The following is a 14,564-nucleotide window of genomic DNA, read 5'->3' as shown; positions in this document are numbered from 1 at the left end:
TTGTGAAATGCAAAATGCCAAATGTTTATTTGATGCAAGTGCAAAAAATAAAGTAGCTTCAGAGGAACCATCGGGGAAACAAAGAAAATGAGGACTACACACAGGGTCCATGTAGAGCAAAAAAAAAAAAAACTTGATTTTAAAAAAAGCATCAAGTTTTGAGGAGCCTAACATTAACACGGCAAGTTAACAGCAGGTATTACAATTCAGTACTTTTTTGAACAAAACTGTATTGCTGAACTCCACTGGGTCCTAGTGCCCCAATCTTATTGGTACATGAACAATGAAACAAGGTTGTACATAAAAACACTACATATACAAATCCACTCACTCTTAAACAACAGTTTAGAAATGAAAAAAAATCTTTTTTATCTCAATATGCCAAACATGAATGTAAAAAAGCTTACAATTGTCCACACTCTGTAATAGTGATCTTTTTACTGGGTTTGCCTTCCTTTGTGCCAAGTTCTCCCATCCGTTTAACCACATCCATGCCATCTTTGACAAAGCCAAACGCGACATGCTTAAAGTCTAAGTGCTCTGCTTTTTTCAGGGTAATAAAGAACTGAGAGCTGTTGGTATCTCTTCCACGATTGGCCATAGACAGCAGACCTGGACCTGTATGCCTCACTTCAAAGTTTTCATCTTCAAACTTATTTCCGTAGATTGATTTTCCTCCCGATCCATCCTGGTTGGTGATGTCACCGCCCTGAAAGAAAGAAGAGGAACAGTAGATGAAACACTTTTGTATCCATCAACCCGTCTGCAGATACCTTAGCAATACAATGGCTAATAAATCTTTTAAGTTATTCACCAAACTGATATACAAATACACTTTGTTCAACCTCCACATCATCAAGTCAGTTGTGCACAAGATATTTGTTGTGATGTGGATGAGGACGAGAAAATTTTGCATTATACAGGGAACCTTTCTAGTTTTGTTATTTTGTATTTATTAGTCAGTGGCTAACATTAGACATAATTTAGTCACGCAGAGTGAAGATTGATTTAGTGGCATTGTAAAGGGTTGCATGTATTGAAAGTCACAGTATATCTTTACCTGACACATGAAGTCAGGAACGATCCGGTGGAAAACTGAGTCACGGTAACCGAAGCCCTTTTCCCCAGTGCACAGAGCTCGGAAGTTCTCTGCCGTTTTAGGAACAATGTGAGAGAAAAGCTCCATCGTGATCCGTCCGACCGGCTCGTCGTCTACAGCGATGCTGAAGAAAACCACAGGGTTGTCGTCTCTCGAATGTCCCGCGGCTACGGACATCTGAGAGGAGTCCGCCTGCGACATGCGACTCTGGCAGTCCGTAAACGTCCGTCTGAAGGTCTCGGCCAGTTCTGGAGTCTTGAACTTGGCTGCGAGCTGCTCAACTTTAGCATCTCCCTCTGTTTGTGAGGATTACAAAAACACACGCATGACACGATCAGCTGGCAAACAAGACCAACGAGCAGATGAAACATTTTCTTGCATCTTTTATACCTGTGAAGTCTGTGGCCGTCCACACCAGCGCATTGGCCGAGGTGTTCATGGGCTTCAGCTCGATGTTCGTGGTAATGGTGTGGTTGGCACACACTTTAAAGACCTGATCTCGTCTCATAAGTACACGGTAGCACTTTTTTACTGGATGGAAGAGGATTTTGAGGTCTCCCACTCCACGCTCCTTCCACTGGCTCAGATCGCGATCCCAGCGGAAAAGTTTGGTCCTTCCTTTAAACAGGATCTCCTCATCCTCTTCACCAGACTTCACCTCCACCTAGAGGAGTCAAAAGAAACATTGTTTCAGCTCTCTCGCAGCTCACAGCTTCAATGCAGTGCTTCAAGTCTTTCCACATGCTATTACAATGTTTTTGTGAAAGAATCACAGTTTGACATACAGGTAAAGACAGGGTTAAAACATTTTCCTATTGGATTACTCAAGCTTCAGGATTATTATCAGCGTGTTTTTTGGCCAACTCCTAAACTTTGATACGCACCTCAAAGTTTATTTTATATACAATTAAAGCACTTTAAAAGTGATTGTAATAATTTGTATTATTTGTTTGCTAATGCTGCGTTCAGACCAGCCGCGGTAGAGGCATCAAGCGTGAGTGATTCAATCTCAAGCAGAGACTTGACGCATGTGTGGAAGTTTAGCGCAGCACGGTAGATGCGATTCTGCCTAATTTGCGCATCTAGTTCGACCAACTGGCGCAATTTGAGTGTTGCCGTGGCAAATGCGTGAAATTCCGCGTCGCGTTAACCAATCAGGAGCCTGCTTGCTGCTGTGGAGGCAGCCCCGCCCAGAGTCACTCATTCAACCTGAAGGAACGCTTGATATTGTCCGTAGGCAGTCACCCAGAGCTATATGACTACTTCTTGTTTCTATAGAGACAGGAATAAAAAGGACCTCGCTTGGAATAGTGTCAGTGAGGACATTGGGCAACCTGGTAAGTTGTAACACACAATTCACTTTTGAGTCACGTGACGTTTATCGACCCACGCTGTTTATTTTCCCCTATAGTAAGGTTACCAGATACAAACTGGTAACTCTCTCGATAAATGCACAATCAACATCAGTCATCTTGCAAACAGACAACCGCATAGCACTTGCCCCTCCCACAAGAAGCGGAGTTTGCCTCTGACACGCGTCAAATGCTTCCGTCTACTCCGCTCTTATTAGTCTGGACATGTAACAAAATGGCAGCATAGAGGTGACAAACAATAACTGGGCACTGTTATTTTAAAGGGGTCATGACATTAGGAATCAAAATTGTCTTTATCTTTTGACATATAACAGGTCTTTGTATCTAAAGGGATAGTTCACCCAAAAATGAAACTTCTGTCATCATTTTCTCATTCTCATGTTTTTCTGAACCTGTATGAATTTCTTTTCTTGATAAACACAAAGTTTAGATATTTTGGTAAATGATGGTAAGGTAAGCACACAGCTGATTGTAACCATTGACTTCCATCATATTTGTTTTTTCTACTAGGGAAGTCAATGGTGTGCTTATGACGGAATTTTCACCTTTGGATGAACTATCCCTTTAATACCTCCTGTTTCATAGCTTAAAACACCCTCCTCCTGGGTCTGTTCTTTAATTTGATATATTGTATGTTTATGTATTTAAAAAAAAAATGTAAATTTAAATCATAAAAAATGCTGGCGCTGGCTGGCAACTTTTTAAAAAAAAAATGCTGGCAGGGAAAGAGTTAAGACTTTTTAAGACGATTTATAGTCGTACGTAAGTTCTACGCCGTAGCTACAACGTAGGCTATCCGTAGCCTGTGCCTAGCTCTGTGCAGCCTGACGAGCACCTTGCTAAATTTTTTAACACAGCTACAAAAATCGCTGCAAAATATGCATTCCAACAGGTTTTATCGTAGTTTTTGCCAACTCCATTGACTTGTATTAGATGTGCTGTGAGGTACGGTATTACTCAGCGCCGGGAACTTTGTTTCTATTCTTGCAATTGGCATTGGCCGATTAGCGCCACCACCTGGGCTGGAGTGTCTATTATTCAAGCTCTAAGCGGAAGAATGTACACGTGTGAGGCGTTTGGAAAAATAGGTCCACACGTTAACAACGAATGCTAAAACAGCCGTTGGAAAGCATCTTTTGCAGCGATTTTTGTGTGAGCATATCAGTGAACAACCCTGACCACTCGGTGAGTTTCACGTCTTTGTAAACGAAAGTTTAATGCATTTTAGGCCATTTTAAAATGAAAACGATCCTCGTTTATACTGGCATTTTAAAAAGAATCTTCATCCACACTATACACCACCATACACGCATGAAATATGACCAATCACGTAACTGGGCATGCGCATAAAAGTGTAAAATAACTTATTACTCTAATAATAGCTTACCTTTGCGCGTTTATGCAGCCTAGGGGTGTGCGATATTGACAAAAAGTCATACCTGGGTCCTTTGCTGGCAACTATAACAGACACTATTTTTGAACCTATAAAAATGTGTTTGGGAAAGTCTTATACTGTTCTATCTCCCCCCTACAACATATTAATATGATTAATAGGTTAATATTGATTTTGTAACTAAACAGAAAGGTCTTTATGATTTAAAAAGAAAGCATTCAAGTGAACAGTACTAAACAGTAGCGAACTTGAAACAAAAATAAATTTCAGCAAATGCAAACTTCAATCAAACATAGAGGTGAAGTATTGCTTAAGCCTACAGAAATGCTTATTGCATTAATTTTTAAAAGTGCGAGGTCCGTGCACGTCCTTCGCTAGCAACACACAAATAGCTAAAAGCGCAAGCGCCTAAACGAGCATTATATATTTATGACGTTGAGTTTATTGTTTTTATTAATTTATATTCACAAAACTTATCAACAAAACATCGATTAAAATTAAGAGACAAATTATCTGAAACGAAATTCATTTTAAAGTAGCAAACAAAACTTACATTAAACTGGAAAATAATGTCTGACCCATTACAATTCTCCCTTCATATTGGCCTTTGCAACGCCCATATGGCGTTTAAAATTACAGTCTATCTTTCGTAAGCGAACTAAATTTAAACAAAACAAACACATTAAACCCAACAATACTTAAACATTAATATAAAACAGACATTATCTATAAGGATACATGTTTAAACAATCTGATATAGTGTTTATAATAGCTGGTTGGTAGATGTTTACTATTTTTGGCAAAACCTCCGTTGCAAACCAACATTTACATGAATAAAATCATTTTTACTTTGAAAATGATGCGCTGTCACGTTAACATCAGCTGCTCGTTTACATAAGACTCCGTCTACGTTCATTTACACTCAGAGCAACGTCTGAGTTCTCAAACTAAAACAGGGTCTTCAGCGTTTGCGAACAAATCCGTTTATGAGGGTCGAAAACGGTGATGTAGTGTAGATGAAAGGGTAAACGTAGCAAAAGTAACGCGTTTTAAAGGATAAACGCATTAATGTAAACATAGCCTTAGGAAGGATTGTTCCAGTGCACCATTAAACCCATTGTAGAGATGTGAGGTGAAACACAAACAGCCTAAAATTCTCGGGGCAGCCGCATATGTCGAAATTTCAGTCAAAACCGTTCTATTTCATCATAAACAATCTGAAAACAGGGCTTTAAGTGTAAAATACCGAACTTGTCCTTTAAAGTCTGGAGCATTGCATGTGCCATGCGACCATTTAAATCCATGTGATCCCAAACATCTCTACAAGCTTGAACAACAAAACACTGTGGATACCTCTGGCAAAGAAACAATCGGCTCAAAGTGGATCTCATCACTTTTAGGCTCTTCTTCATCGCTGTGCTCTTCATTGTGTGCTGTATCTCGCTCTGGAGCTCCCCCAAATACTGCAGCTCCCGCATTCGCCCAGGAAAATTGTTCATCTACAGAAGCAAGTTCTTACATTACTGTACTGGACTGAGATGACACAATGTAATCTTTATATAGACAGTTTCCTAATATAGTAATGCAGCATACTATAAAGGTGACAAGCATATTTTCTTTGTTTACTGGCTGCTTGCTGAACAAACATTCAGTGTCCCATGAGGTGTAAAATCATTCATATCAGCTGTTCTCGGTTCAATACTCCTCTGCTGTATGAAACGATGGTTTATAAGCACTTCTCACCTTTTTTACCAAAAGCAAAATCGCCTGAACCTTTTGCCAAGTCTGCAAATGAAAATCCGCCGACAGATGCAAAGCTGAAGGGAGCCGCTGTTGAATTACAGAAGAGAAACACAAATTCATCAGACCGAGTGCTCATCCACTAAACACGATTACGTGTTAAGGTTGATGCTGAACTCTACAGGACAGTCAATCTCCAGGAGCAAGAGCTGCCAGCCCTGGTTTAAATGTCGATAAGAAAGATATTTGTGGGTGAAAGTGCGGTGCTCACTTGATCCTGTGCCGGAGTCTTGCTCGGTGCTCCTTTTGCTGGAGAGGTCGATGGGGCAGCTGGCATCAGAGGTCGATGTGATCGTCTGCTCTGGTTCACTGCGATCGGTTCTGACATCATCAATGCAAAGAACCGCAGCATCATGGGAAGGGTTTTGCTTGACCTGTAAAGAAATCCAGACATGCATCCATTAACATGCTTTACTGAGGCATGAAACGACGGTACAGAGCAAATCAGATTACGTGCTTCATGTTACGTGAAGCTGCTGCAGTTTCTGGATCTCAGTGATAAAGTCTTCATGTTTGTCGGCCTCCGGTTCTGAGTCGCTGCCGACTCCACACAGGAAGGCCGGTGGCAGCAGAAGCTGTCGTGCTCTCTCCTCCTCCTCTGGAGTCGCTTTTTTCTCCCACACAAGGGTGCAGTCAGAGTCTATACAAAAAAAAAACAGAATCAATCCATTCTTTATAAAGTCTATTACCAACATGACGTACAGTCAGCTAAACATTGTACAGGGAGCTACACTGCGACCAAAATGGTCGCATATGCGACCTTTTGGACTGCCGTTGCGACCCTAATTTTTAATGGGTCGCAAATGTGCTACCTAATGTTTTAGACAATATGCTATGATTTACTATGAGCATTTATTAAAACAGAAATGTGGATTATAAGAATATGTTTTATAACGTGCTCTGAGCCTCCAACACGTTGGCTTCATTTTGCGTGAAAGCACGTCGTGTCTCTCCCCATCAGTGTGCGTTTGCGTGCTCAGCTGTTTCTCAATGAATTGGGTGCGACGCTACGCAAGCGCAGTGTCTTCCATGTTTCTGAACTTGAGCAGAGGTCTTTCTTCACTGAGGACGCGGGACCCGTATGGTTCCGGGTTTATATTTTAAATGGTCTGTCGGGTCCGGTTAGGTCCTAGTTTAATTACTTTGGGTCCCAAGTCTGATTAATATTGAGTTTATAACCCGAGTCGATCGGAAAACGGCCATGAGCGTTACTGCGCTAAAGCTCGAGTGCAGTTTAGCGTGCCTTCGGTTTCTATGGCGATGGTTCTTGTTACGACCACGCGCTGCGTTTTCTTTCTCACATGTTTTTAATAATCTTATTATTAATAAACCATATATTTTCTAAAACCATATCCATATTAAGTTTGCACAGATTGCAGCAAAAAAGCAGTGCTAATGTCAAGCCCATTGCACTAAACGAGCAAAGCAATGTAAAGTTTGTCACCGGGACAGCAAGTAGATTTGAAAATAAAATAAGTGGAATAATATTATTGAAATAATAAGTGGATTAAGCTTTTTAAATCGGCAAGAGAGAAATAGAAAGATAGAGCAGAAGCAGTAAAAGTGCCTATTTAATAGAAATTATTACCATTATAACATCAGTCATAACATCAGTCACATTTATAATCTATAGACCTGCACTGTCTATTAATATACTATACATAGTATTGTATTATATTGAGTTTGATAAAAGGGGTCTAATTGCTTCATATATCAGTGCAAAAACAGTAAGTGTTTTCGTGGTGCTTTGACAAAGAGTGTCAGCTTTGTTAATGGCAAAGAAAGTTTGGAGTGTTTAGATTAATGAAATATAATGTGAAATTAATATTAATTTTCAATAAATCAAAGTATTGTGTTGTGTCACACATTATTAGTTCTTCGTCACATGTATAGTAGACCATTATTTGTCAGTGGGTAATGATTGCCCTTTTTACCGGTTACCACCACCAAGTAAATTTCAGATCTGTGGGAAACACTGACTGCAACGTTCAAGAAAACAAGGCGGCATGTGGTTTAAAAGATGACAAGTAAAATAAAAAGCATATCTGTATGCAATACAGTTTCATTATTGTTCATTATTAACCAGAGCGCCTTAATATAACTTGAAAAAAATATGTGCGACCAAATCATATTTTGCGCCAGTAACTGAAAAAGTTGGTAGCGCAAGTGCCACCAGTGGAAAAGGTTAGTGTAGTTCCCTGTTGTACTAAAAAAGAGCTATCACAGGATGCTGTGATTAAATAAAGCTTTGTAATTCAATTGGGTGGTTGTCATTTTTATTACACGTGTGTTATGACTGCACCAATACCACTTTTGCATTACCCATCCGATTTCAATACCAGAATTTTGAGTATCGCTGATACCGACAGCAGCGCCTCACGTCAGAACACAACATCCAGGGGGCAGGGTTGGATGCAGATACAGGGTGGAGCAGGATCTCCTCCCCCTGCATTTTGATTGGTCGGCAGTTATACCACAAGACTCATCATACACATTGTTGTATTACCATTACTGCATTGAGTCGTAACTAAAGTTAGACATTCTTGTATGGAAGAACAAACTTTACTCCAATACAACTACGATGAAAGTAGTGCCTGCAAGGTTAAGGTTTTTGTTATAATGTTTTGGAGTAAAAGCAAATAACACTCATCTGGGTATTATACGAGTCATCTTCACAGGCACAGTTTAATATCTATGAATGAATACAGTATAAAATTGCGTAATGAATAATAATGTATGAGATGTTATTTAGAAATTAATCAAATGAATGTTCATCTTGTATGCGTGTTTCACCAGTAAAGCCGGTTTAGTTATTAGAAGTAAATCGCTATTTTCTGATTGGCTATTGTGTGTAGCCTCTTTCTTTTTTTTTTTTGATTGGCTGATGGAACTCCAGGGGAGACGGGCTTGATAGAGAGAGCTGTGCGGCCAGATACATTTTGAGCGCTGAAGCATATTAAATATATGATAAATCATTTTTAGTGTGGCCGGAGTGCATGACTAAAGACTGAAAGCACGACTATTATCAGATCGGCCCTCGCGGCCTTAAAACACTACCGGCCCACCGGGAAAACCCCCAACTCTCCCGATTGCCACTCTGCCACTGGCTAGTTGGTGTGTAAACATCAAATCATGCTGTGTTTTCAGTTTGTGTTGTTTTCACTACAAAAGGAGTCTTTTTCAAGGAGGGATATACTAAACGTGGCTGGCTGTTAAGAATCAGTGGTTAAAATAAATTTTTAACGGAGGGATTTAGACGTTTGGCAATGAAAGATGGTTCAGTACCCACTTTATTTGGAACAACATGCATCTCCTAACCACAACCTGTAAGTATGATTATAGCTACATACTTGCTTAAATGGGTTTAAAAAATTTTTATTGCTTGGATTAATGATGTATGATATCGTTGTTTAAACTCTATATACTGTCAGAGTCACGATAGCAAGCGGCGCTGCACTTACGGTGTTGCTATGACCCGGTTAGTTTACATAAATGCTTAAATGAGTGTAAAATTGTTAGTATCGTCTTTTTTATTGCTTAGATTAATGATGAATGATGTATATTGATGTTGATAATGTCTTCTCAGTAAATCATGTTACCACTAGGTAATCATGTTGCACTATTGTTGGTCTGTGCCACTGATCTCTGATCTGTGCGAAGGCTCTTGTCAGTTGACCAATCAGAGCAGGGTAGGCTACTGAAAGGTGGGGTTTAGGCAGACTGAGTCGTTATACAGCTTCACACAAATCGTTTGTGGATCTCTGAGAAATGCTGTAATTTTAAATTTATTTTTTGAGAAAATTACAGTGTTTTTTGACCTTGCATGCATTTAAACCTGTTATCCGGGACTTATAAACAGTGATAGGACGCTTAAAATTGTCATGTTACTGGCTCTTTAAGATCAGAACTCTTGGTGTGTAAACTTAAGAGAGAGTCGCACAAATGTGTCTCATACTGTTGTAGTCCATTAAAGGTATAGCGGAAGATTTTCGTTTTCCGGGTGGATCATCAAGACTATTGGTCATCCCAGATGTCAATCATTCTGATTATATGTTGACTTATAACTGTCGTATGTGCTCGCCTCTAGGTTCGCTTGCTGCACATGCGCACTTTCGCGTGTATGTGTGTTGAGCTACGGTTTCAACCATTCATTGAAGCTCGCGTTCTCGCTGTGTTTTTTTTTTCAAAATGTCTGAGGGTTGCAAGAGAAAAAGTGTCTACGAATTGTATGACAAGAAGAGAAAGGACTATAAAGAAAGAAACAAGACCAGAATGTTTATGGGAGACTATTTCACACGCTGGCGTAAGCTAATAGGACAGGTTGGGCTTCCCACGCGAAGTTTCTACTGGAAAGGTACATTTTGTCATGCTATTTGGAGAATCCATTTAAAATCACTGCTAGTAAAAGTTGATGTAAGCTATGATTAGCGATGCTAGCCCTGGCACAAGTCACGAACCGCACAGACACGGTAAACATGCCGACAGAAACTTGTAAACAGAGCGAAGAGAAGAACTGAGCTCCTGCATGCTCTCTCTCTGTCTCTGTCTCGTGCACGCGTTTAACAGGCGTTCCCTCTTGGGAGGAGGGAGGGAGAGTGTTGCGTGTGCATTTTTTTAAAAAATATCGAGGGGCGGTTCTTTTAAATAATTCGGGAAAATCTTCCGCTATACCTTTAACATTTGCCTAATAAAGCAATAAAAAACAACGTAACGTTTTTATGCTGTGCTGTTTGGGATCCGCCCTCGGTCTCTGTGTGCGCGCGCGGGTTTAAGTGCCCTCAATAGTGCACACATAAGTGAGATGCGAACATAAAATCTTTCTATTATTGACAGGACACACATAAACAAAATTATCTCCACAGTATTCTTTTTCTAATAAAACATTTGTTTATGTCTTAAGTAGGGCTGTCAAAATTAACGCGTTAATAACGCGTTAACGCAAATTCATTTTAACGCCACTAATTTTATTAACGGAGATTAACGCAAAGCGCAATTTCTGTTTGACCCTTGGTCCAGCCCATAGTTGAATGAACAGAGACGCAGACAAATGTGACTCTCTCTAAATGAGTAAAAGGTTTTCATAGAAATAAGAACATTAAGCAAATCGTCTACCAAATCCAATGCTCTAAATGCTCGTTGGACATCTGATATGATCTTTATTTATACGTCTGAGAGGTGTAACGTTACCGTCCTCCTAATGCTTAATCTAATACAAAAATGCGTCTCAATTCATTTTGGTTTCGCTTTTGTGCATGACTTAGAAAATAGACTGCAGGACTTGCTTGATGTTAAAATAGTCATTAAGAGAGATAAAGTTCGGTACCTGATTAATGTTAAAGAGTTATTAAGAGCGACAAGACTCAAAAGCGATCCCCTCAGGCTGAGTCTGACTGACTGACATCTGAAGCGCGTGCACACAGACGCGCGAGCCGGATATATAGACATCTTCACAAAATTGAAGTTTTACAAATATCTGTTTTGATAAGAATTCACGCAGGTAGGCTCTATAATCTGTTATGTTTTAAGTAAATGTTTGGTTAACTGTTGGGTAAAACTATCTGATGTGTAACATTATATTAGATCACTTAGATTTTAAGCAGTCTGTCTCAATGTCAATCAAACAAAAGGAAAAAAAGTTGAACATACATTGATGATGTTTTTGCTTTGTGTGTGCTAAATCTATTAGTTTTACCAGTGATTTTAAGGTATTGATGTGGTAATATAATGTATGGATGTGGAAATGTTTGTGGTAATTTGACTCTTTCAACTTCAAACACGTGTAGTTCTGTCATATTTTGTTATATTTCAACAAATCATGCATTGTTCTATGTTTTAATAGAGAATGTCAAAATATGAACAACTATTTTTTTTTAATTTGCTAATTCCGACTCAACTTGCCAGCACAGGTCACAAATGATGCAGCAGCAAACAAAAATGGAGAAAGAAAAATCTTCTGAAAGGAAAATTCATATACAAAACAATGGCTGGTGATTCTGTTAAAATGTAAACAGGCTGTTGTTAACATACATTTGCATAAAGCATCTATATATGTATATATGATTAGAATATTAAAAACCTGAAAAGTGTTAAATTAGGGTAAATTTAGAATGGATAAAAATGTGCGGTTAATTTGCGATTAATCGCAGTTAACTCATGAAATCATGCGATTAATCTAGATTAATTTTTTTAATCTATTGACAGCCCTAGTCTTAAGTGTATGTATAGATTACAGTCAGAAACCAGTCTCTGCTTATTTAAAGAGACAGTAACCTCGATTAACCTACTTAAGTCTGTGTCATTAATGTTAATCAAACAACCCAAGACAGAGAAAATCACTTCTGTTGCTCTAAAAATGTAATTTATACAGAGACAGTGTTATCACTCATTTAATTCAATTTCTGTACCTAATGCTAATGTTAGCCCTTATAAATGTGCAACTTTGTTCTTTTTTATAAATGTTTGCAATTTCTTTATTTGTTATTAGATTTTCCCCACCCCCTTTTTGCTGATCTGAAAAATAATCTGGGCTGCGTTTCCCGATAACGTTGTCTCTTAGCGCGCTAAGGCCCCTAAGTTAAACATTAACTACAGTTATACCTTTTCTAGGCGTGTTTCCCGAATTGTACCTTAAGCGGGATTCTTAAGGTATACTTTCTTACGTACGACATTACCAGGTGCTGTCCACGGCGATGGTGCTGAATAGGTTGATATCGATTGCTCGACAATCAATTATTCACTTTATGTAATAGGTTTTGCTGCTTTATGAGATAGCGGTGTTCTTTATTAAAGAAACATTTCAGAAATATTTCAAGTTAAATTTATTAGGAATATCTTGTAAAAACATTTCAAATTGCAAACAACTAAATTCAACCTTATATACCTTATAGTATATTTTATTTTATATTAAACCCGTGCAAAACCCGCAACTTCATTTCCAAACGCATCATGCATAAACTGCTCCATTGCATTCGCTATGCCTTCACTTGAAAGGATAATTTATATTAGGGGTTCCCAATAAGTGCGTTGCACAAGGGAATAAGAATGGTCGTGCAAGTCACCTGGCTTGACTGTGCATTACACTTAAACTATATAAAAACAAACTGTTGTTGTTCATTAGTTCACGCGTTTATTGTGCTTGGACACTGTATGCGCAAGCAGCGCGTTTACAATGCAAATAAAGCTTATGGACGCATTTCTGGAGCCTGTCTGTCTACCTCAAATATAACATATAAAAAAAATTATTCTATAATAGCCTATATACATATATAGTATGATTGCTTTAGATTTTAGCTTTAATTAGTTTTTATGTGGAAAATTTGTTGACCTTAGGAGACTATACAAGCAGTAATCAAGTGGAGCAGTTTATTTTGAATGTAGTTGCTTCAAAGTTATAAAACAAAAAGAAACTTTGACGCAAAGTTGAATTAACATTAATAATCATAATTAGAAAAATCAACAATTATGATTTTGTGATGAATGTGCTCCCGTGGCATGCGATTTTTACCTGATTTATTTATTTGCAGCTAAAATACTAGCCGGGTAGACTAAAGATTTAACGGATATGAAATGCACATATGAAATAGTGAAATTCGCGGTATAACTGCCATATTTTTACCAACTGCTCCACCCAAAATATTTTTTAAAATCTGTAGCATTTAATAGTTTGAAGCTGATGTTCCTTTGGGAAACAAAATAAAAAAATCTAACAACCATCAGTGTAATGATGTCTAATTGTGTGAATGTTTTATTCTTTAAATATTAAAATATTTGCCTAATTGAACGCGGAGTGTATTGCAACTTTTTTTTTTACAAATATGTAGTTATATAGACTGCAATGTAAGCTTTTATCCTAGCGGAGTCAAGTGGGATAAGGTATAGCTAAGAGTGCTCCAGACCAACCTTCCGAACGAATGACTTACAGAAGGGATACGTAACTAAGAACGTTTCGGGAAACACGTTTTAACGATAAGGTACAGCTTAAGGTACAACTTAAGAACGACGTAGAGCTAAGAAGGTTTCGGGGAACGCAGCCCTGATCTGTGCCTCAAAAACAGTGATGTGATTCGAACGGTGAGTTTTGTGATCCGTCACACACCCCTAGTAAAGCACACAGCGATAGCCATAAACGCATTTTAACTAATAATTGGCATAATGATTTATTTCGGTGTTTCGGTTCGGTTTTTCGGCCTTGGTTTCCTCTTTTTCGGTTTCGGCCAAGAATTTTCATTTTGGTGCATCCCTACAATTGGGCGGTGAATTATATTTTAGTCAGGCACATTTACCAATAACTTCTTGTTATTTTATTATACACAAATCAACCACCTATGACTTGACAATCTCATTTCCTCCAGCCAATCACGGGCCCCTTAATCCCGCGGTCCCTGGGGCTTCAGCCCCACCTAGCCCTTATGTTAATCCGGCCCTGCTTACCACATGCGCTGGTCTTATCTCAAAATTAGGTCATATGTCCCTTCTTCATTTTAACAATCCATGCTTTCTGAGGTTCTTTGTCCTGCGGAAATTTGTAAAATGATGTATTTTATGTGTTTTGATGGCTAAATGATCAGCATCCCAGGAACAAACGATAGGTTTAAAGCGCACACTCTTGACATTCAAGTTCAAAAACAGCAGCGCCCACTCTTACATCAAAAACAAAATGGATAGCTACAAATACAGGGGTTCACAACTAAACATAGAGCTTCAGTCCGAGTAATGTGATTCACCTTGATCAGAAGTTCCTTCGGCTCCAGCAGGATACAGTTTTCCTCTCAGACTCCTTACGGCGCTTTCAAAAGTTTCATCTAAAAATCAGAGAACGCAGCTGAAGGCAATTGTCATGAAAAACGCTTGACATAAACAGCTGGAATGTACAGATGACTTCTGATGCCTGTTGTGCAAT

At 38.8% G+C, this 14,564-nt stretch overlaps 1 protein-coding gene across 3 annotated transcripts in view; it reads right to left on the bottom strand.

Moving 5' to 3' along the window:
- Window positions 1–14,564, bottom strand: part of LOC129452573 (E3 SUMO-protein ligase RanBP2) — a 51,193-nt gene continuing 36,629 nt past the window's right edge. For all 3 annotated transcript variants that reach the window (XM_055216553.2, XM_055216555.2, XM_073854905.1), the window contains 8 exons: window positions 14,389–14,466; window positions 6,133–6,305; window positions 5,877–6,039; window positions 5,609–5,695; window positions 5,219–5,364; window positions 1,490–1,763; window positions 1,061–1,395; window positions 1–709 (listed from right to left, as the gene is read on the bottom strand). In XM_055216553.2, the coding sequence (XP_055072528.2) occupies window positions 404–709; window positions 1,061–1,395; window positions 1,490–1,763; window positions 5,219–5,364; window positions 5,609–5,695; window positions 5,877–6,039; window positions 6,133–6,305; window positions 14,389–14,466 (1,562 nt within the window). In that variant the 3' untranslated portion in view covers window positions 1–403. The remainder of the gene's footprint in view (window positions 710–1,060; window positions 1,396–1,489; window positions 1,764–5,218; window positions 5,365–5,608; window positions 5,696–5,876; window positions 6,040–6,132; window positions 6,306–14,388; window positions 14,467–14,564) is intronic.

The sequence above is a fragment of the Misgurnus anguillicaudatus genome, chromosome 17 (assembly GCF_027580225.2).
Source record: "Misgurnus anguillicaudatus chromosome 17, ASM2758022v2, whole genome shotgun sequence".
NCBI classification, from domain to species: Eukaryota; Metazoa; Chordata; class Actinopteri; order Cypriniformes; family Cobitidae; genus Misgurnus; species Misgurnus anguillicaudatus.
The sequence above is the reverse complement of the archived record's forward strand: the minus strand, read 5'-3'. Positions and strand labels throughout refer to the sequence as shown.